At 51.0% G+C, this 22068-nt stretch overlaps 1 protein-coding gene across 2 annotated transcripts; it reads left to right on the forward strand.

Annotated features, from left to right (window-relative positions):
- Positions 1-2129: 2129 nt before the first annotated feature.
- Positions 2130-21288, forward strand: IRAK1 (interleukin 1 receptor associated kinase 1). 2 transcript variants are annotated; one of them, XM_043974768.1, is made up of 14 exons: positions 2130-2335; positions 4068-4235; positions 4753-4902; positions 5375-5463; positions 6731-6919; positions 7190-7254; positions 7888-8002; positions 10494-10612; positions 13632-13839; positions 14779-14844; positions 16766-16996; positions 18253-18685; positions 19512-19640; positions 20089-21288. In XM_043974768.1, the coding sequence occupies exons 1-14, from the start codon at positions 2212-2214 to the stop codon at positions 20148-20150; spliced, it is 2148 nt and encodes a 715-aa protein (XP_043830703.1). In that variant the 5' UTR covers positions 2130-2211; the 3' UTR covers positions 20151-21288. The 2 variants fall into 2 exon arrangements, with proteins under 2 accessions (XP_043830703.1, XP_043830704.1); XM_043974769.1 differs by lacking the exon at positions 6731-6919.
- The last annotated feature ends 780 nt before the right edge of the window (positions 21289-22068 follow it).

Consider the following 22068-nt stretch of genomic DNA (forward strand, 5'->3'; position numbering starts at 1 on the left):
AGGTGTGTCCATCCTGATAGCTAGTTGGAGGGGGCAGCTAGGTGGCACTGCAGTGGATAAAGCACTGGCCCTGGGTTCAGGAGGACCTGAGTTCAAATCTGGCGTCAGACACTTGACACTTACCAGCTGTGTGACCCTGGGCAAGTCACTTAACCCTCATTACCCTGCCCAAGGGGGAAAAAAATGGGAGATCTGACGACTAGTTGGCTATCAGTCCCAACCCCCATGTCACTAATTTTCAGAAAATTCAAATGTTCAAGTCATCTGAACTTGGTTGCAACTCAAGGCTCTCCACTCTCTGGTCCCAGTGTACAGTTCCATCCTTAACTTCTGCTGAATGCTCGCAGAAAATCTGGAGATGTGACCCAGCTCTGACTCTTACTAGCCAAGTGACCTTGTAAATAGAGAGGGAGGGACCAAATTCTCTTTTTCTTTTCCTTTTTTTTTTTTAAGTGAGGCAATGGGGGTTAAGTGACTTGCCCAGGGTCACACAGCTAGTAACTGTTAAGTGTCTGAGGCCAGATTTGAACTCAGGTACTCCTGACTCCAGGGCCGGTGCTTTATCTACTTCGCCACCTAGCCGCCCCCAAATTCTCTTTTAATTCTGGGATTCCAATATATCCTCCCTCGGCTTTGGCTAGGCTATGCAGTCATTTTCCCCTCCTATACAAAGTCATTCTCACCAGTGCACTTTCTACTGGACATTCATATAGAGATGGCAGTATTGTCACCTCACATTAAATGCTTGGCCGTGCTAGCGCTGCAGGGGCTGCAGAGCTTGGAGTGCTCAATTCGAAAATGTCATAAATATACAAGGCCCAAGGATCAGCTCCTGGCATTATTAACTTGGAGCCTATTAATATAATGATGTAATATAGTGATTATTGTATTTCAGTAATAATCAGTTTCCTTTGCAATCTTGGATTTTATTTTATGCATTTAAAAACATGATTCTAGGGGCAGCTAGGTGGTGCAGTGGATAGAGCACTGGCCCTGGAGTCAGGAGTACCTGAGTTCAAATCCAGCCTCAGACACTTAACATACACTTACTAGCTGTATGACCCTGGGCAAGTCACTTAACCCCAGTTGTCTCACTAAAACAAAACAAAACAAAACAAAACAAAACAAAACAAAACAAAACAAAACAAAACAAAACAAAACAAAACAAAACAAAACAAAAAAACCATGATTCTAAGAAGGGTAAGAATCTGATTCAGCCTAACCCCTCTCCCTTTTTTCTTTCCTTTTCTTTTTTTGTTTTTGGTTTGGGTTTGGGGTTTGGGGGTTTTTTAGTGAGGCAATTGGGGTTAAGTGACTTGCCCAGGGTCACACAGCTAGTAGGTGTTAAGTGTCTGAGGCTGGATTTGAACTCAGGTCCTCCTGAATCCAGGGCCAGTGCTCTATCCACTGCACCACCTAGCTGCCCCCCTACCCCCTTATTTTTAAAGAATGATGCAAAACCCGACCCCTCTCCAACTGCCTCTCCATTAAACAAAAAATAAAGCCTCATCACAAATCTGTATATTCCCATAGAACTAATTCCCACATTGACCATGCCCCAAAATGAGTCTCTGCGTTTTAAGATCACCTCAGTGGCGGGAGGTGAGTGGTGTCAACCCTCTCATTGCGCAGAAACAGCCACTGAGGCCCAGAGAAGGCAGGGGACTTGGCCAAGGCCACCTAGCGAGTAAGTGACAGAGGCAGACCCTGGAGGTCAGCTCCGGCTAGCACACTTTCCACCGGTCCGACAGTTGACGGCCAGCTGGGTTCCCCTAGTTTGGCCGCCCCGCCACTGGCCTGGAGGCCGGGCCCGGAAGGTCGCTGGAAGGCTTCCAACCTTTCGGTGCCCCAAAGGAGGGGGCGGGGCGGAGGCGGGGCGGAGGCGGGGCGCGCGCGGGCAGCTTCCCCCGGGCCCCGCCCAACAGACGTCCCCGCAGCTCGCCCCGCCCCTGCGGCCTCTCCCGACGTGGCGGTCGGAGAAGGAGGCGGGAGCCAGAGGGGGCCGCCTTTTCCTCCCTCGCCGCCTCCTCTCCCCATCCCCGCCCCCGCCCGCATCTGGACGTTTAAAGGGATCCATTTAAAGGGGAAGTGACTCATTTTTCATAGGCTCGCTCCCTCGCTCTCTGGCCGGCCCCTGCCTTGGCCGTGGCCTTGGCCTCGGCGTCGGCGTCGGCGGGCTAGGAGGCGGCGGCCGCGCGGGAGGGGAGGACCATGGCCGAGGGATCCCCAGGGGATTCCGTTTCCCAGCGTTTCCTATACGACGTGCCGGCCTGGATCATGTGTCGCTTCTACCAAGTGATGGATTCCCTGGAGTCGACGGACTGGTACAAGTTCGGTGAGGAGTCGCGCTGGGGCCGCGGGCCGGCCCGAGGGAGAGGGGAAGTGGCCCGGGCGGGAAGCCGGGGCTCCACCTCCCCCGGCCGGGCCCTGAGCACCGAGGGAAGGGAGGGCAGGGGAAGAGCCCTCCGGCCTCCCCTGGTCTCCCCCGGACCCTTCCCTCTGCTTCCGCCCCTGGCCGGCACCCTCGGGGCCGCCGCTCCCCCCGCCCCCCTTAGCCACCTTCTCTTCTCTCCTCTCCCTGGACGCCCGGGCCCTTCTCTCTGGGCGATCGGCGTGTTGGAGGGGTGCTGGGACGGGGACAACCGGGGGACACCTAGAGATCATGGGCTTGTGTCGGGAGGGGAGCTAGGCACAGGCTCGACTCACCTGTCCTCTCACCTGTCCCCACCCTCATCACCTCCCACCTGGACTATGGCAGTAGCTGCTGGGGGGGTCTGCCCGCCTCATTTCAGCCACCACAGTGACTTTCCCATAAAGTTCAGGTCCTATCATGTCTCTCACACACACACGTCTCACACACATGTCACACACATTAGGTCTCACATATCATGTCACACACACGAATAAATTCCAAACAAATCCAAAATGAGGAAACCAAACCTCAGAGGCATTAAGTGACTTGCCTAAGGTCCTACTGCTACGAAGTGCGTGGATTCCTTCAGGTCTTCCTGACACGAGTCCAGCTTTCTTAGAAGTCATCTAGTCTAAGCCTCTCATTTGACAGAGAGGGAAACTGAGACTCAGAGAGGGGGCCCAGAAGGAAATGGTACTTTCCCAAACAGGTAGGAAAGAGATTCAAGGACCCCTAAAGATTGGCCCGGCTTAGGCAGTGGCTGTCCAGAGGCTGCCTCTTTCTTGTTGGGGAGGTAGTAGGATGGTAAATTAATGAACCCTGTACTTGGTAGCTGTGGGTCCCCACACAATAAGGAGGAGGGAGCTGAGCTGGGGAAACTGAGGTAAACTAAATTTAATTTAAATTTAATTTACAACTTCCCTTTCCCCTCCCCCATCTATTCCCTTGACCCTGCTCCAAACTAGGTTTACAAACCCTCCTAGGACCCTATAAGGGTCCAAGAAGACAAGGGCTGGCTCTTCTCTTGCCCCCTCCCCCTTCCTCCCCCTTGTCCAGAAGGAGTGAGGTCAAGGGGAAAAGGGGCCAGGATTTCATGTGAGAATCCTGGGGGCAAGGGGAGGGGGGGGCAGGAGACTGAGAGAGATGGCAGGGAGGCAGGAAAAGGCCATTGGGTCAGGGGTCAGGCAAGCCAGGGAGCTAACATGGTTTATTTTCCCTCTGCCCCCCCCAATCCCCCCCCAAACTTGTTCCCAAAAGCTTTTCACATTCTTTCTTGTAGGTGACTTGGGGCTATGGGCACAAATGACATTGAGAACTGAAAGAGACTGGTGGTTATTTAGTCCAGCTCACTCATTTTACAAATGAGGAAACTGAGGCTCAGAAAAGGTGAAGTGACTTGCCTTTGGTCACATGGTGAAGTTAGTGGCAGAGTCAGTATTGGAACTTGGGACCCTTTGGCTCAAAACTCATGGTTCCTTCTCCATGGGCAGGGGCCTGATGTGAGTGACTTAGGGCAGGGCCAGCACTGGCTCAAGGTCCCAGCCGGGATTTCGGTCAGAGCAGGGGTTGTCCTGATGGGATGCCACCAAAGCCAACAGCCAGGCCTCAGCCCTGGCTGGACTGTGTGGGGCTGACCAGTTCTCTTGCTCGGCAGCGTCCCTCATCGTTCAGGACCAGACAACACTTCGGCTGGGGGAACGTTTTCACGATCGAACGGCCAAAATCATGTGGCCTTGGATTAACCAAAATGCCCGGGTGGCCGACCTTCTCCACATCCTCACTCACCTCCAGCTGTTTCGAGCCCGAGACATCATCACCAGCTGTGAGTCTTCCCTCCCCACCCCAGTCCCCCAAGCTCCCCACAGACATACATGCCCAACCCCCGGCCTACCTGTGTCATTGCTCCCTGCCTGAACGGTGCCCCTCCTTTCCTTCTGTCAAGTCCCCAGCTATCCCCTAGAGCTCCCCCTGTCCTAGGTCTGGACTGAGTGAAGAATACTTGGACAGGGGAGGCTTCAGCCCCAAAGGAGGCTGAGTTTCAATTCAAAGAACTAGCCCTGGCCACAGGCCCTGAACTCCAAGGGACTTTCCCCCTGCCTCCCACACCCCAAGCAGGCCCCAGCTGGGCTCCTAGAAATAGCATCCACCCCCCAGAGAGAGGATCTCCCTCACCCCACCCTTGTGAAGGGAGGCAGGCCCACCGTGCCTACCCTTGGCCCCAAAAAGGTGATGGGGTGGAGGGGGACAGCGCATTCACCCCTGCCCCCCACATAGCCCACACCACTCTTGCTTTGCCAACAGTATCTCTGTTTCTTTTCCTTCCTTCCCACTACTTTTAGGGAAGCCTGAGCCCCCATCATTAGCCCTTGCTGCCACATTACCCTGTACACCGACCCCGCCTTGGCCCCCGCCTCACCCCAAACCCACTAACATCCGTAAGGAAGAGGGAGCCAGGCCACGCAAGTCTGCCTCCACCTTCCCTGCTCCAGGTAATGGGGAGGGGCGTTCCAGAGCTGCCCCCTTAACAGCCCCTGGGCCAACTGTTGGGGCCTGTGGGGGAGGGGGGGGGGACGCAGAACCTGAGCTTTGGGAGCCTTTGGGAACCTTCCCTCCTTCCCAGATGCCAGGCCCCAGGCCTCTGTGCTGGGTTTTAGTGCTGCCAGTGAGCCGGGTGCTCTTCTGATTGATGTCACTTGGGTTCCCTTTGAGGTGAACCTCAGGAACTATCGAATCCCCCTGGGATTAATCTTTGATTTTGGCCTCTGGCTAGTGGGCCAAGCCAGCACTCAGGAAGTGCCTCAGGAAGCCATTCCTCAGGGTCCTGCTGGCTCCTAAGAAGGGGGCAGAGGCCCCTGGGCCCCAGGTGGGCGGCAGATTGAAGCTGATGGGCTGGGGGAGGGGGGAGGCCAGAGAGGCCCTGGTCTGTTATAACCCAATCACCTTTTACTTTCTTCCCCTCAGACTCCTGGCCCTCCCCCTGCCCTACCCCAAGCCCTGCACCCCAAGGGGCTAGGCCACTCAGCTCTAACACCTCCTCTTCTTCCACAAAGGTATGTGTGTTCCCTCAATCTGCCCCGAGTGCCCCCACTGGGCAGAGCCCTTACCTAGGCACTGGGGGAAGAGGCTGGAGAGAGGAGGCTCCCATCCTCAGGGAGACCCTCCCCCCCATCCAGTAGGGAAGAAAGAGACCGTCCAAGAGACAGACGGACAGTTCATTTCAATTCAACAGATATATGAAGTGCCTGAGGGAGGCAGTGTGTACAGTGTAAAGAGCCCTGAGTTCAAATCCAAACCCTGCCACTTCCTACTGGTGTGACCAAGTCCCTTCCCCTCCCTGGGCCTCAGTTTGCCTACTTTAGGGAAATAAAACCACTGCCTGCCCACACTGAGCTTACATTCTGATCCAGTACAGTCTAATAAGCATTTCATACCTCCCATGTGCTAGGAACAAAACCCAGCTTCCCCTTGAGGAGAAACGACATGACATGTACCCAGATCTGAAGCTAAAAAGAGCCTTAGAGTCTTATCCCCTCATTTAACAGATGAGGAAACTGAGTCAAGAGGGAAGAAATCTGAATAACTCGAGGGGTGAGGACAGGTGGCAGGAAGCAAAGCAAGCCATCCAAAGCTTGAGGGGCCTCAGTGGAGGTGGGGAGGATTTAAGGGATAGAAGCAGAAGTCCTGGGTTCAAATCCTGACTCTGCTACTTACTAGCTGTGTGACCTGGGGCAAGTCCAGGAATTCAATGTGTGAGAACTCATTCAGAATTCAACTTATTTGTTAAATTGAATTGAAAGGGGAGAGGGGGCAGCCAGGTGGTACAGTGGATAGAGCACCAGCCCTGGAGTCAGGAGGACCTGAGTTCAAATCCAGATTCAGACACTTGACACTTACTAGCTGTGTGACCCTGGGCAAATCACTTAACCCTCATTGTCCCACAGCAAAAAAAAAAAAAAATTGAAACAGGGAAGGAGAGGATTCTGGGGACTAGGGTTGGTCTTCTGTTACCAGCTACCCCAGGGCCTCTTCAGAAAGCCCTCTGCATTGCCTGCTTGATAATTATTCCGCTTTGTACACAAGGGAGTCCTCTCTTCTCTACCGGATTAAAAGGCAAGAGTGAAGACACTAGCTTATTGACACTTCAGTGCTGCCAACACAACTGATGGCTGGTCAGAGTTGAGTTCCTGTAGGGAAAGAGGCAGGCCCCCATGAGTGGCCTGGTGGCAGGCCTAAGGCCACTGGGCCGAGGGAGGCCGTGAGTTCCATATGCTCTGGCCTCACTCAACCCGGGGTGGGGGTGGTTCTCTCGCATCACAGCAAGGAGAAGAGAACAAAATCCCTTCAGTGAACTATGCCAACCCATTGCCCTTCCGCTGGCCCTTCCTCGAAATCGCCCAGGCCACCTGCAACTTCTCAGAGGAGCTGAAGATTGGCGAGGGAGGCTTTGGCTGCGTGTACCGGGCGGTGATGAGAAACACTTCCTATGCTGTTAAAAGGCTCAAGGAGGTGGGAGTTAGGACAAGGAGGTTCAAAGAGTAACGGGGTGGGGGAAGTTGGGGGGTTGGGGGTGGGGGTGAGGGAGGTCCAAAGCTGCGACACATTTAGATATCCAGGGAGGTCTTGAGTGAAGTGTAAGTATCTGGTTGGAACACTCTAAGAGAGCAGAGGGATATCCCCATCCCCTGGACTATTTCTGGTACCCCACTCCCAGTAACCTGGGGAGGGTGACAGACCAGGGAAGCTGCTTGACACTCCTTCCTCTAACCCTGACTACAGGACGCTGAGCTAGAATGGAACACCATAAAGACAAGCTTTGGCACCGAAGTAGAGAAGTTGTCTCGGTGAGCTGTGAATAGCCCCACGTTGAGCATGAATCCCAGGGGGGGAGTTGGGCAATCGGGGGGAGGAAGGACAGTTGTGGGTCAGGAAGGCCTGGGTTCAAATCCCATCTGACACTTACTAACTGTATAACCCTGGGTGGGTCACTTGATCTTTCTTGACCTCTGTTTCCTCATCTATAAAATGGGGATATTGTGGAGTTGTGAGGATTCAATAATATAACTTTGGGGGCGGGGCAATGAGGGTTAAGTGACTTGCCCAGGGTCACACAGCTAGTTAGTGTCAAATGTCTGAGGCCGGATTTGAACTCAGGTCCTCCTGAATCCAGGGCCAGTGCTCTATCCACTGGAGCTCCTCCTCAATATAACCTTAAAGCACTAAATCAATATTAGCCAATGTCATTGTGCTCATCATCTAACATCTCACAGTGAGTTAGTGGAAGGCACAGCTAGGGTGAGAGCCCAGCACTCCTGACTCCAAGGCCTGAGTTCTTGGTACTCTACACGCTACCCCTGTTTGGGAATGGGCTGACCCTCTGGCGCATGTATAGTGAGACAGTTAGCAATAATCAGGGTGCCCTTTTTGTTTTTGAAAGATATTCTTCCACGGTTTCTGTCTCCGCCTTTCTCAACCAGGTTCCGTCACCCAAACATCGTGGACTTTGCAGGCTACTGCATTCAAGATAACATCTATTGCCTCGTCTACATCTTCCTACCCAATGGCTCCCTGGAGGACCAGCTCCATTCCCTGGTAGGTATTCAACCAACTGGGTGATGGTGATTTTCTCTAGTCGAACACCCCTGGTCCCTGTTCCAGACATGATCCTTGCCACTGGGTGCAAACCAGGTCCATTCAGCAAGTATCTCCTGTGTGCTAATCACCATGCCAAGTATCAGAAATATTAGCAAATAGCCCCCAAAAAGCTTATTTTTAGACTAATGTCTTTGGTTACATCACTTTCATTTCTTTCTATTTTTTGTTGTTGTTGTTGTTGTTGTGGGGCAATGAGGGTTAAGTGACTTGCCCAGAATCACACAGCTAGTGTCAAGTGTTTCAGGCTGGATTTGAACTCAGGTCCTCCTGAATCCAGGGCCAGTTGCTTTATCACTGTGCCACCTAGCTGCCCCCATCACTTTCATTTCTAAAGATATCCATCTCCCACCCCTATATAACCATCCCTTTTGTTTTTTTGTTTTTGTTTTTTGTTTTGTTTTTTGGCGGGGCAATGGGGGTTAAGTGACTTGCCCAGGGTCACACAGCTAGTAAGTGTCAAGTGTAAGAGGCCGGATTTGAACTCAGGTACTCCTGAATCCAGGGCCAGCACTTTAACCACTGTGCCATCTAGCTGTCCCCCTGTGCCATCTAGCTGCCCCATAACCATCCCTTTTAACAAAGATTAGAAAAGAAACAGGGAAGAACAATTGAGCAAAACTCACCAACACATCAACAATGTATGCAGTATTCCATACCCTTAGTCCCCCACCACCTCTTCAATGAAGAGAGAGGGGTACATTTTCTCAACATTCTCCAGGACCAAACTTGGTTATTATATTGACCCAGTCTTCACATTGGATTGAAGAGGCTGAGTTTCAGTTCAGAAAACTGGGGCGGGGTGGGGGGGGGTGTTCTTTCCATTTACCTGGTGCTAGTCATTGTGTAATTTCCCTAATTGTTTAATTCCCTCCATATCAGTTCATGCTGGTCTCCCCATGCTTCCTTGAATTCAGATTCATCATTTTTTGTGGAGCAGAAATATTTCATGACATTAATGTATCACAATTTGAGACCTTTCTGCCTTGACCTCCTTGGGGTTTATGCCTAACAGTAGGTGCTCTGGGTCAGAGGATGTGTACAATTTTAATCACTTATTTAGAATAAGTCCAAATTATTTTTCCAGAATTGTTGGAAAAAGTCACCAACAAAGCATTAGTGTCGCTGTCTTTCCCCAGCCCCTCCAACACTATTTCCATCTTTCATCATCTTTGCCCATATGCTGGGCATGAAGGGAAACTTAAGGTTGTTTTGATTTGCATTTCTCATGTTTTTTTTTTCTTTTTCCTTAAAGACTTACAGTACGTCCTCAATTTTTAACATTGAATTATGTGTGTTGTGTGTTATATTAACTGGTTGCTATTTCAGGTAGCAGTATATGAAAATTCAAAAATTAAAACCACCACTGATTTTATAAAATTTGCTTTCCATTTTGACAGTGAAAACAGTGAAACTCTAGGTTCATTAAAAGGTTAGGGGGGTAGCTAGATGGTGCAGTGGTTAAAGCACCGGCCCTGGAGTCAGGAGGACCTGAGTTCAAATCCAGCCTTAAACACTTAACACTAGCTGTGTGACCCTGGGCAAGTCACTTAACCCCAATTGCCTCGCCAAAAAAAAAAAAAGATGTGACACTTTATTTAATGTAACTATAGTTTTTAATCCCTTCTTTTGAAAACCATTGGGTCATATATTTGACCAAAGCATACATTCCACTGCAGGGGAACAACAGACACATAGATAAATAAATTTAAAAGGTAGGGCAGAGTGTGCAAATCAAATTCTTGAGCTTAACCTTGAAAGAGACTAGGGATGCGAAGAGGGAGGGTGTTCCAAGCATGAAGCACAGCCTCTGCAACAGCACAGAGATGGGAAATGGCCAGTTTGGAAAAAAAAGCCTGAAAAGATAGGCTGGAGCCAGATAGGAAAGAGATAGCAAAGGGCTTTATATGATAAACAGCATGTGGGATACCTCAAACTTAAGCCTGGGAGATAGGCAGGCGGTGAAATCCAGGAAACTTTCCTGCTCTGCATTTCATTTCCAAGTCCCTTGGTGACTCAACATCCCACTCATGCAGACTTGAACAATCACACTTTGCTTAAATGGAGCTCATATATGTTAGGTGCCTTTTACTGTCACTTCATCTCTGAGTGTCACAAAGAACTGAGGGGTAAAACCTTTGGAGAGAGAGTACTTTATGGCTTCCCTGGCTTGCCAAGGGATCTTGAGAATCCTTCCCCTGAAAATGGTGAGCCCATTGAATAAAGAAGGGAATGGCAGAATGGGAGATGAGGGGAAGGAGAAAGAATTGAGATTGGGTGAGAGAAAGAACTGGAGCTAGAAGAGCCTGCCTTGTGGCTATGAGATTCCCAAGTTAAGGAATGTGGGTGGCCCCATTTTCCAAATGGGAAAGGTGAGGCCCAGAAATGGGAGCTGCAGATTCTTCACTCTAACCTCTCTTTATCTTTCCAGAGCCAAAACGCTTCCCTCCTCTCCTGGGCTCAACGAGTAGATATCTTGCTTGGCACAGCAAGGGCCATCCAGTTCCTACATCAGGACAACCCTAGCCTCATTCACGGAGATGTCAAGAGGTGAGAGGAAGTTACTGGGAAGGGACAGGGAAGAGAGAATGCCAGGGGAGAAACAGCTTATCATATTAGCAAACATTTATTAAGTACCTACTGTGTGCCAAGCACCATGCTTGCTGCTGAGGATACAGAGACAAATGAAACAGACCCCGCCCACAAGAAACTTATTTTCTATCAGGGGAGGGAGATACATGTAAAGAATGGGGGAGGGGCACTGGTGAAGGGCATCATGTTGTAGGTGGGCATTCTAGGAGGCAGAGGGGAGGAGCCAGCTTTTGGAGGGCTTTAAACATCCAACCGATGGGTTTGTATTTGATGCCAGAGTCAAATAGGGAGTCACTGCAGCTTCTTGAGCAGGGCAGTGACAAGTCCAACTGGTCCTTTAGGAATAGTAAGCAGTTTGGCAGCTATGGGGAGGATAACTTAGGCCAGGGAAAGACTAGAGGCCAGGAGGCCAAAGGGAATTATCATGCTGTCTCAGTGTGGGGAAAAGACTTGAGAAGGCCAGGAAGAGGCCAGTCCTGGGGACATCCTCAGAGTTCCAAGTTCATTGTTGGAGAGACAATGTGGTGTGGTGTCTAGAATACTAGATTGCTGATTTGGTGAGATAAAGGCTCAAATCTGCCTCAGCTACTTAGGAGACATACACTACCCTGGGTACGGGTCGAGGCAGGGTATTATCAGTGACAGATCAGTGCCAGACTAATGAGAGCCAATGTCAGTGTGACCCCGGTAATGCTATTGGACAGCTTAGTGGCCAGATAGAGGATAGATGGGGGATGGAGAAAGGGGGGAAGAGGCCATTAAAAGGGATTATGAGGGGCCTCTGCTAAGGTTGTGAAAGGGTATCTGGGATGAAGGAGTGAAAGGTGACCTTGAAGGCAACTGGGGGGACAGGAAGGTGGCACAAAGTAATTACTTGGCCTGTCCATCCTGTGTGGGAACCCATATTTTGAGACTTTCCACTGGAGACATAAAAAGATGGATAGAAGGCGAAATCAGTGAGGAACAAGTCCCCTTCATTTACAAAGGATTCCTGCCTGTCAGAGATGGTCTTTGGGGTGTTCCTGGGAGCAGGACTGTGGGAGCCAACCATACTTCTCGACTTGGTCCCTCTTCCCAAAGACAGCATGCATTTGGGTGGAAATTGGCTGAGGTTCAGATGCATTCTGGGGAAACAGAAGAGAGCTAACCGGATCACACAGGGGACTAAGTCTGTGACTAGCTTCATGCTGCGACCAGCTGACCAGAGAGCCAGCACAGAGGCAACATATGCTGTGACTCAGAACTGAACACGAGTTGCCAATAAGTGATCAAGCAGCTTTTGTTTAAAGAGCATCCCTTGGGGGCAGCTAGGTGGAGCAGTGGATGAAGCACCGGCCCTGGATTCAGGAGGCCATGAGTTCAAATCTGACCTCAGACACTTGACACTTACTAGCTGTGTGACCCTGGGCAAGTCACTTAACCTTCATTGCCCTGCAAAAAAATAGATAAATAAAGAGCATCCCTTGTCTTTTGGGATAAGTGTCGTTACCCAGAGGCCTCTTTGCAACTCACCACCACCACCACCACCACCACTGCTCCTAAGTCTACCCTCTAGGGCCAAACCAAATATTCAGTCACAGCTACCAACACCTAAGAGTAGGAAAGGACCATCTCGTCCAAGTCCCTTATGTTACAGATGAGGAAACTGAGGCCTGAGTCTCTCCCCGGCCCAAGTTATCCTCCCCTCAGCTGCCAAACTGCTTACTATTTCTAAATTACTCATGATCACACATAGAATCCTAGATCTAGAGCACAGGCCATATTGTTCATCATACCTTATTTTTCAGTGGAGGGAACTGAGGCCCAGGGAAGGAAAGGGACTTGCCCAAGGTCACACAGAAAATACAAGAAAAAGGCAAGATTTGAACCCAGATTGTAGGTTTAGAGCTGAACAGGTCCCAGATGTCATCTAGTCTCACCTCATCTTATATTTGAGGGCTCGGAAGCCTGAAGAAATTAAGTAACATACCAAGGGCACAGAGGTAGAAATAGAAAATCTAAGACTAGAGCCCATATTTCATTCCAAATGCAGTGTTCTTTGCACTAAACCTTGTCTGCTTATGCATATTCAAATGTTAAAGGTAGGAGAGAGCCAGTATTTCAAAGTCAACCCCAAAATATTTTGATCACCCACAGGTTAAACCATGGGAAACAGCTTTAGAAAGAGCTTTGGGGAGGCAGCTAGGTGGTGCAGTGGATAGAGCACTGGCCCTGGATTCAGGAGGACCTGAGTTCAAATCCAGCCTCAGATACTTAACACTTACTAGCTGTGTGACCCTGGGCAAGTCACTTAACCCCAATTGCCTCGCCCCAAAAATAAAAATCAAGAAATTGAGTCCTTGAATGAATGGAAGTTTTTGTTTGTTTGTTTGTTTTTTTAAGTGAGGCACTTGGGGTTAAGTGACTTGCCCAGGGTCACACAGCTAGTAAGTATTAAGTGTCTGAGGCCGGATTTGAGCTCAGGTACTCCTGACTCCAAGGCCGGTGCTCTATCCACTGTGCCATCTAACTGCCCATGAATGGAAGTTTTAATCTTGGGGGGTAGGGTAGAGGGGGTGGGAAGGTTCCCCCTGTATTATGACATTTTGGCCAGAGGATGAATCTTGAGCCCATATAGATAACTTTATAGGTAATATACTTTGTGCTAATATATTCGTGGTACTTGATTTTTTTGCATAAAAATAAATTTGCTGTGACAATGCTAATTTTTGAAGTCAGAAAAACAAGAATTTGGGGCCTGGCCAGTTCCCTGCTCTGTGCCTTAATGAGACTGGGAGTCCTCCTTCAGATCTAAAATTTGGGAACCACATTTCTTCTGAATCTTACCCTCTCCAGGCCAAACATCCCCACTGCAGGGCCTGCAACCATCCTTGCAAGGCCTAGTCCCAAGCAGGGCATTCAAGTCCCTTGGACATTGTTCTTATCAGCAAGGATGAGTGACTTTCCTTTGGATCCTTTTCTCTCTTCCCTCCCCCAGTTCTAATATCCTCCTTGATGAGAAGTTGATACCCAAACTGGGAGACTTTGGCCTGGCTCGCTTCAGCCGCTACTCAGGAGCTGCTTCTGGGAAGAGCAGCTCCCTGGCCCGCACTCAGACTGTTCGGGGCACCCTAGCCTACCTACCCGAGGAATATGTCAAAACCGGAAAGCTGACAGTGGAAATTGACACCTTCAGTTTTGGCGTGGTGAGAGTCTAACCCCTGGAGGGAAGGGGTAGGGAGGAGCCTGGGATAGGCCTCAGTGGAGCAACAGGAATAGCCTGATTAGGGGACAGGGAGTGGGATGGGGAGGGGGGGAGCAGGGTAAAGAGCTTGAAAACTGGACCTGCACAATGCAAACTAGTAACAAAGTTTGGGGTCTTCTCTTGGTGGCCTGGCTGCATCATGCACATCCTGACATGATGGCTGTACATTTATAACCTATATCAGATTTCTTCCTGTCTTGGGTTAGCAGGGAGGGAGAAAAATTTGGAATTTAAAATCTTATAAAAACAAATGTTGAAAACTATCTTTAGGGGCAGCTAGATGGCGCAGTGGATAGAGCACCGGCCCTGGAGTCCGGAGTACCTGAGTTCAAATCCGGCCTCAGATACTTAACACTTACTAGCTGTGTGACCCTGGGCAAGTCACTTAACCCCAAGTGCCTCACTAAAAAAAAAAAAAAACAACTATCTTTATGTGTAACTGGAAAAAAAAATAAAGTACTATGAAGATTGGGGGAAAAAAAAGAAAAAATGTTTAAAAATCAAAAAAATCCAAACTCTTACCATGAGGCTGCTGCCCACCCAGTTGGAGGCTGGAAGGTGCTGGCAGATGAGCACTAGCCACTAGGATGGAGCTAAGCTGGCAGGGCACAGCACATGGAGGCTAGCTTCTCTTCCCTTCCCCATCCCCTTTCTCAACTGAGAAGGCAGATGAGACCTGTTCCCCCAGGTCCCCGCCAGACATGGGGCTAAAAGCACCCACCCTAGCACCTCATCTCAGCACCAGCAGGATTGTGTAGAGGCTGCCATCCCTGGGGAAGTAGCCTGCCTGCCTTCCCTTTCCAGCATGACTCCCTCCCATTCCCAAAGCCTTCAGCTGGCCCAGACCTTGTTCGTAAAGAGTATCCTATCTACTCCTCAGGTACTGTTGGAAGTCCTGACTGGGTGTCGAGCCATTGAGACAGATGGGGCTAAAACCAAGTACTTGGTGAGTCACCCGGAGCAACATGGGAGGGAGGAGTCCCCTGTGACAGATAGGGGAAAATCCAGAGAGACAGGTGTAGAAGCTTGGGGGCCAGGAAGCCACTGGCTGCTTGATGCTTCTTTGACTAGGCCAGGCCCAGAAAACCTCCCCATCCACACAGAGACTTTCAGAGGAGAATGTCTCACCTCCCGAAGGTTCAAAGGGCTTTTGTTTTTCACCATCCCAACTGGGATCAAAACAGTCTAGGGTGGAGTCAGCCAGCCGGGCAAAGTCCGAGAGTGAGAGAGAAAAGAGAGGTCCCATCCTGAGAGGGTTTTTGTTATTGTGCTTGAAAGACAGAAGTGCATCATCAACTGGGCCCCTCTATTGGATCGGACCATCCAGCCCATGTTTTCAGTTATCTCTGGGTCCCCTAATCACCTTTGATGGGTCATTTCCCTGGAATCCACCTGAACCTATTTCTCTCCTAGACCCCCTCCCAGGCCAATGTGAGATTATTCCCTGCTGCTCAGAGTGTAAACTGAAAGAGAGGGCCCTACTTATAGAGGCTAGAGAGACCTGGGTTCAAGTCCTGCATCTGATACTGACTCTGTGGTTCTTGGCAAGTCATTCAGCTTGACAGAGCCTCGATCTTTTCATCTGGAATATGGGGTGGGGATGAGGGTGACAATACCTATAGTACCCAGCTTACCAGGTTGTGGTGAGACCAGAATAAGAACATTGAAAGTCTAGAGAACATACCAGAGAGAGCAGCCAGGGTGCTGAAGGGCCTGGTGTTTTTGTTATGTGAGGTCTGATGAAAAGAACTTGGGGGGGGGGGTTATAGTCTGGAGAATAGAAGACATGGTGGGGGGAGGGGGAGGACTTGTGATTGAAGGGCTGGTACATGGAAGAAGGATTGGCCCCAGAGGGCAGAAGTAGGAGCCACGATCACTAGAGGTGGCTCTCAGTAATGTTGGGAAAGGAAGGGGAATAGTAATAAAAGCCCATGACTAGCTAGCCCCAGGTAAGATGGCCTGCCCCAGGAGGGACTGGGCTCCCCTACATGGGAGGCAAAGGGTTAGGTTGGACTGGACACCACCAAGATCCCTCTCACCCCTGACATTCTATGAGTACAGACTCACATAAACCTTAGGTAATAATAAGCTACACATCTGGAGGGCTCAGAGATTTATGGCCATTAGCTCATTACCACAGTCTGGCAGGGTAGGTACCCTGTGTATGACTCTGGGCAAATCACTAAGCCTCAGTTTTGTCATCCATAAGATGGGAGATGGGCAGGGGAGAGTCTTGATAACCTCTAAGGGCCCTTTTGGCTCCCAACTGATGAGCTTACTATCTGGTCACCATTGTGATTTCTCCTCTTGAGTGATTTGGTGACTAAAGCCCATGTGCCTTTGACGAGATTCCCAGAATCTCTGTTCTATGGACATTGAGCTCTGTCCTCCATCCAGCACAGGAGTCATTGGGTCCTAGATCTAGAAAAGACCCTCATTTGAGAGAGGAAGAAACAGACCCATGAAGTTGAGATAACTTGCCCAGGGTCACCCAGCTGGCAAGTGTCCAAGATGAGATCTGAACCCAGGTCTTCCCAACAAGTGGTCCTACAGCCACTGAGTTTGTTGTTCTATTGCTGAGGGGCTCACATTGTTACAGTTTGGCTCGACAAATATTTGTTGACCAGAAAACAAAACCAGGGCTGGGTCTACATTTCTGTACTCACTTAGCCATTGATGGGTATTTGGGTATCTGGGGGAAGAAACTGCCTCCCTGGGAGGAGGGGACTGGAAAAAGAAGGGAGTCAGAGGTGTCTGTCCAAGGGGCCAAGTGATGGGAACAGGAAACGTTGGAACTGGCCTTCAGAAGGGGAGGCAGGCCCCTGGGGAGGCTGCTCTTTGGACAAGCCCCACTTTTGATCCCACAGAAGGATTTGGTTGAGGAAGAGGAAGAAGATGCTCCGGCACCCTGCAAAGGGATGGCAACAGGGGCCGGAGCAGACCTGGATGCCTGGGCCACCCAGATTGGTTCTCGACTTTATACAAAGTATGCAGACTCCAGGCCCGGCAAGTGCCCTCCAGAGGTGGGCCAGGAGCTCGGAAGGCTGGCCTGCCGCTGCCTGCACCGACGGGGCAAAAGGAGGCCTCCCATGACCAAGGTACAGCTTAGGGAGGACCACGTTCCCACACTGAGGCCCACGGGCAGTGATGGAGTGTATACCCCCTGAAAATGGACAAGGGTGGAGGGTATCTATAGAGCTGTTAATCAGAAGTTTCTTTCCAGTTGTTGTTGCAGTGATGGGGAGTTGGGGGGCGGGGTGGAGATCTCATTTCCCAGGCTCCTCAGGCCTTTCTCAGGCTCAACCCTACCTTGGGTACACCCCTGCTGTACACTGAAGGTCATCACCAAAAGCATTCTCACTCCTTTCTCATTCTCCCCTATGCCACCTGAGTGTAAGTAAGGTTATGTGATCTTCAATTTGGAGCTAAAAGGGACCCCCCCACAGCCAGTTAGTCCAACTCCCTCACTTTACAGAGAGGGAAACTGAGGTAGGCAGAGGCCACAGAGCCCCAGGTGAGTGCTCGGAGCTCAGAAGTGCTGAGACTTTGCCCCACTAATTGCCACTTAGTAGGGAGGGGTGGTCTCTGCAGCAGGCTGCTGGGGGACCTTTGCCTTATCTGCCTTTTTCAAGGAGCAGGAAGCAGCAGCAGCCTGGGGCCTGGCCTTAGGAGAATGAGGAACTACAGTGGCCCAACTGGGGGAAAGGGCAGCATTCTGCCACTGGCCCGGGCCTCTTATGGCCAAGAAGGCCTCAGTTAAGAGCCACCCCCTTCCAGATTTTGGATGCGACCCAATAGAGTAGGGTCTGATTTAATTAAAAGTGGATGGGGCACTGTCTGGGCAGCTAGGTGGCCCAGTGGGATGGAGTGCCAGGCCTGAAGTCAGGAAGAACTGAGTTCAAGCCTGGCCTCAGACACTTCCTAGCTGTGTGACCCTGGCCAAGTCACTTCACCCTGTTTGCCTCAGTTTCCTCATGTGGAAAATGAGCTGGAGAAGGAAATGGCAAAGCACTCCAGTATCTTTGCCAAGAAAACCCCCAATGGGTTCTTGGGGAATTGGACACAACTGAACAACAGCAACAAAGGTCACTGCCCACAGAGGCAAGCATACCAGGGTTCATGGCCCAGCCTTTTTGACCATGGACCAGTCACTTCCTGTCTCTAAACCTCCATTTCCTCTTCTCTATAATGAGGGGAGTGGACTGAGGTCCTTCCAGCTCCAGGTCTTGATCCTGTGGGTGACCTTGAACAGTTCACTTCCCCACCCCATGCCTCAGTTTCCTCCTCTATAAAATAAAGGGGTTGGCCTAGTTGGCCTCTCAGCTCTAAAATTAGAATCCTCTGTTCTTTGCAGGTGTATGAAAGTCTAGAGAAGCTACAGGCTTCAGTGGGACTATCCGAGCAAGAGGCTGGAAGCAGGGGCCCGGCCTCGCCCCAAGAGAACTCTTACCTGTTCACCCCTAACCCAGCCCCTGATGCCAGAACCCCTCAGCAGCACCCCCAAGCCAGGATCTGTGCTCAGGACTCAAAGCAGCTCAGGAATCGCCCCAACCAGCCTGTGGAAAGTGATGAGAGCACGCCTGGCCTCTACGATGCTCTCAGTTCCTGGAATTTGAGCCAAGACTTGCCCTTGGTGCCAAGCCTGCCTGGTGGCCCAGGGGAGAGAGTAGAAGCTCAGTCCTGTTCTCTTAGGCAGACGCCCTGTCCAGCAGAGGCAGCTCCAGGAGAGAGCTGGGGGGGCCAGGCCAAGACAGGCAGCTTGGGCCATGGACAAAACACCTCTGAAGGTAACCTGGACACCCTCCAGCCAGACATCTAAAGAGCACCCTGGGGGGTGGGGGCACCCGTGTGACAGGGTTCGACAGCCTTTAGTCTGGGGCAGAGTTCTTCCCCATACTTACATAGATAGCCCCATGTAAAGTCATCTAATTGAAGACTGAGGATCCAGGCCTTGGTCATAGGTTGGATGGGGAGGGAGTGAGTGGGCTGAGACAGAATGAGGATGACACCTAGGTTCTGAGCTCCGATGACTGGGAAGACAATGGGGCCCTCAAGAGTGAGAGGAAAATTAGGAAGAAGGGAGGGGGGTGATCTGGAGGAGGATCCAGGGAAGGAGGCTGAGGAGGGCCCCGAAAGGTAGGAGGAGAGAGAGAATCGACCGGAAAACCTAAAAAAGAGAAATTATCGAAGAGAAGAGAGTGATTGACAGCATCCAAGGCTGCACAAAGGCCAAGGAGGATGAAGAGGGAGAAAAGGCCACTGGATTTGGCCACTACAAGGTCATCCGTGATTGCAGAGAGAGAGGTTGGGGTGGAACCGTCAGGAGCCAGATCATAAGGGGTTAAGAGGAGAGGCAGTGGAGGTGCCTAGTGTAGACAGCCTACAAAGGGCAGAAGAGATCAGTTAGCAGGGATGGGGAAGACATGGGCATGCCTAGGAAGGCAGGAGGGAGGGAGCCGGCTGGTGGAGAGGCCAGGGGGGAGAGACGCAGCATTTCCCCATCCTTCTCAATGAGTCAGCCTAGCTTGAGAGAGAAGCTGCCGTCTTTGACTTGCGTCTGGCCCGGGCTCCTTCCTGATCCTGGCACTGGGTGGGGACTTCTTTCTTAACTAGAGAGCGTCACCTCTGCAAGGCCCCAGATCATCATTAACCCTGCTCGGCAGAAGTTTGTCCAGAAACTGGCCCTGTATGAAAATGGTGTGCTCAACAGCCTGGAGCTGCTTTCTTCCAGCTCCTCCCCAGGTAGCGCCCTTCACCTCCCTGCTCTGATCACTTCCTTCCAGCAAGGGATCACCCTTGCTGGCCCAAGCTAACCTGCTAACCAGGGAGTCCTTTAACCTTGTTTTGCTGCTCTCTTGCTTTAGTTAGTGGGGAAAGGTCCTGCTGTGCTTGCCTCTTACAGATTTTGTCCCCTCCCCTGTCTCATCTTTCCTTTCTCCTGTGCACTTAGCCTGTCCATGGTCTCTGCCTTTGAATGCCCAGCCTAGGATCCTCCCCACACCACAGAGAGGACCTTTCTATGGGACCTGGTTAGGTCCAGGCAATGCAGCCAGGCCTGCTAAAATGATTGAGGGTTCTCTGCAGTCCTTCATTGGCTCTCTCGCCCGAGTAGGCTGTGGCTTAGTCTCTTTAAAAGGGGATGGGAGCGGGAAGTTCACTTTCTCAACCCAATTACCTTTTACCTTCTTAGGTTTGGGGCTGGACCAAGGAAACAGGCAGGGACCCGAGGAGAGTGATGAATATCAGAGCTGATTTGCTCATGTGGACAGATACCCAGAAATGGAAGTCAAAGTTCTCATGGTTGGACGTTCTCAAAGTGCAAGGACACTCATCTCTGGGTGGGGGGATCACGGCTGAAGCAAGCTACCCTGGGAGAGGAGGGTTTTGTCAGCTTCAAGGTGCCTCTGTGGAGAGGCAGGCCATTGCACCTGACCCAAGGCTACTGTCTCCCCTAGGGATTATAAGCCCTATGTTGTACCAGCCCCTGAGGAGAGAAACCTTGCCCCCCTATAGGGTTGGCACACAACTGTCTCAAGGTGGAAGCGGCTTGTTCTCTGTGTATCTGGCCCAAATTATAGACAAGCCAGAGTCTTCTCTTAAGTTGGCTTCCAATTAGCAGTTGGGTGGTTGGAGAGAGAACCAAGGCAGGGAAGGATGAACAGCTTCCCCAGCACTGATGCTCACCAACTCTGACCCACGACCCCGGGCCACACAGGAACCACTTCCACGCTTCCCTAGTGAGATTTAGCCTGAAAATCAGAAGGCAGCTAGTCTCCCCTTGTGGAGCCCTCCATAACGAAACAGGCCTGAGAAGCAAGTCAATGGTACCCTCCCACTCAGAACCCCCGACCCCTTCAGTGCCACTACAACCTAGGAAAGGCCCGCTGGAGAAACAGGAATTGGGTGGGGAGCCCAAGCCAGGCAACCTAGTAGTTAGCGATGGTCCCTTACAACAGGGCCAGCTGAGAGCTGGCCACGGCTTCACTTTGGCCCAGCTGAGCCTTTTGATCCCCGCCCCTGGGATCTGGTCTGGGCTGCAACGAATGGCAATGACTCCAAAGCAGGGAAGGTCCTGCTGATCCATGGCCCAGGCCAGCTTAGCTCCCCTCCTCCACAAGCATCCTGGTGTGGGAGGGAGGAGGCAACAGAGGCACCGATTCCAGAATAAAACTGATTCACACCTGGGGCCGAATCCCCTGAGTAGCCTGGGACTGGTGCACCAAGTACCTCAGTGGCCCAGGAGTGTGGCTGGCAGCTGGCACTGCCGCTGCCCTCCTTACCCGGCCATCCAGCAGTCACTACAGGCCCCAGGCTGGCCCACTCTGGACAAAGCTATGTATCGGATGAAGACCACATGTTCCTTTGGCAATAAACTTTTATGGATATTTTTTACCTCTGGTTGGTTACTTTTGCGAAGTCTCTTTGAAGACCTTAGGGAACTCTGACCTTCTGTCTGTCCCCCTATAATTCTGGGTGGGCTTCTCTGGTCACTGGGACCAAATGCTCTATCCTTCTGTGGCTGGGCTGGGCTAGGATCGTTCATTTAGACCTTGGGCACTGGCAAGTCCAATCCCTTTATTTTAAATTAAATTAAACTCGATTTTTAAATTTTTTTTTTTTGGTGAGGCAATTGGAGTTAAGTGACTTGCCCGGGGTCACACAGCTAGTGTTAAGTGTCTGAGCTCGGATTTGAACTCAGGTCCTCCTGAATCCAAGGCAAGTGCTCTTTCCACTGCGCCACCTAGCTGTCCCCACTCCCTTTATTTTACATGTGAGGAAAAAGGCCCAGATGAGGCCAAGTGACCTGCCCAGCTTCACCCAGCTGGGAACGACTATTTGCGACAAGCCTCCCAGACCTCAGCTTGGCTGGCATTCAGACACCCAGTGTGCCAAAGCACAATCTGCATGCCCGAGGTGACCTCCATGCCCAGATAACATCAGAGTGGGGAGGGCCAGGAGACAAACCGGAAGGTGAATCTTAAAAAGAACCTTTCTTTTTCTTGCTAATGAGTGACTATCTTCCGCTTCGATCTCATGTAGCCATCCATCTCAGGCTGAGGCACCATGGGAAGAAAAGGTAAAGATTAGGGTCCAGGAATCCACTGAAGCTACAGAAAGCCAGCTGGCTGAGGCGGCTTTATCAAAGGGTTTAGGCAAACATTGGGTATTG

Source organism: Dromiciops gliroides, chromosome X, assembly GCF_019393635.1.
Source record: "Dromiciops gliroides isolate mDroGli1 chromosome X, mDroGli1.pri, whole genome shotgun sequence".
NCBI classification, from domain to species: domain Eukaryota; kingdom Metazoa; phylum Chordata; class Mammalia; order Microbiotheria; family Microbiotheriidae; genus Dromiciops; species Dromiciops gliroides.

Bases quoted from the DNA above. Each gene is read 5' to 3' on its own strand.
- IRAK1 (XM_043974768.1), top strand. From the start codon at position 2,212: ATGGCCGAGGGATCCCCAGGGGATTCCGTTTCCCAGCGTTTCCTATAC. The intron at 2,336-4,067 runs GTGAGGAGTCGC...CTTGCTCGGCAG, and splicing joins GACGGACTGGTACAAGTTCG to CGTCCCTCATCGTTCAGGAC. The intron at 18,686-19,511 runs GTAACCTGGACA...TTTCTTAACTAG, and splicing joins TGGACAAAACACCTCTGAAG to AGAGCGTCACCTCTGCAAGG.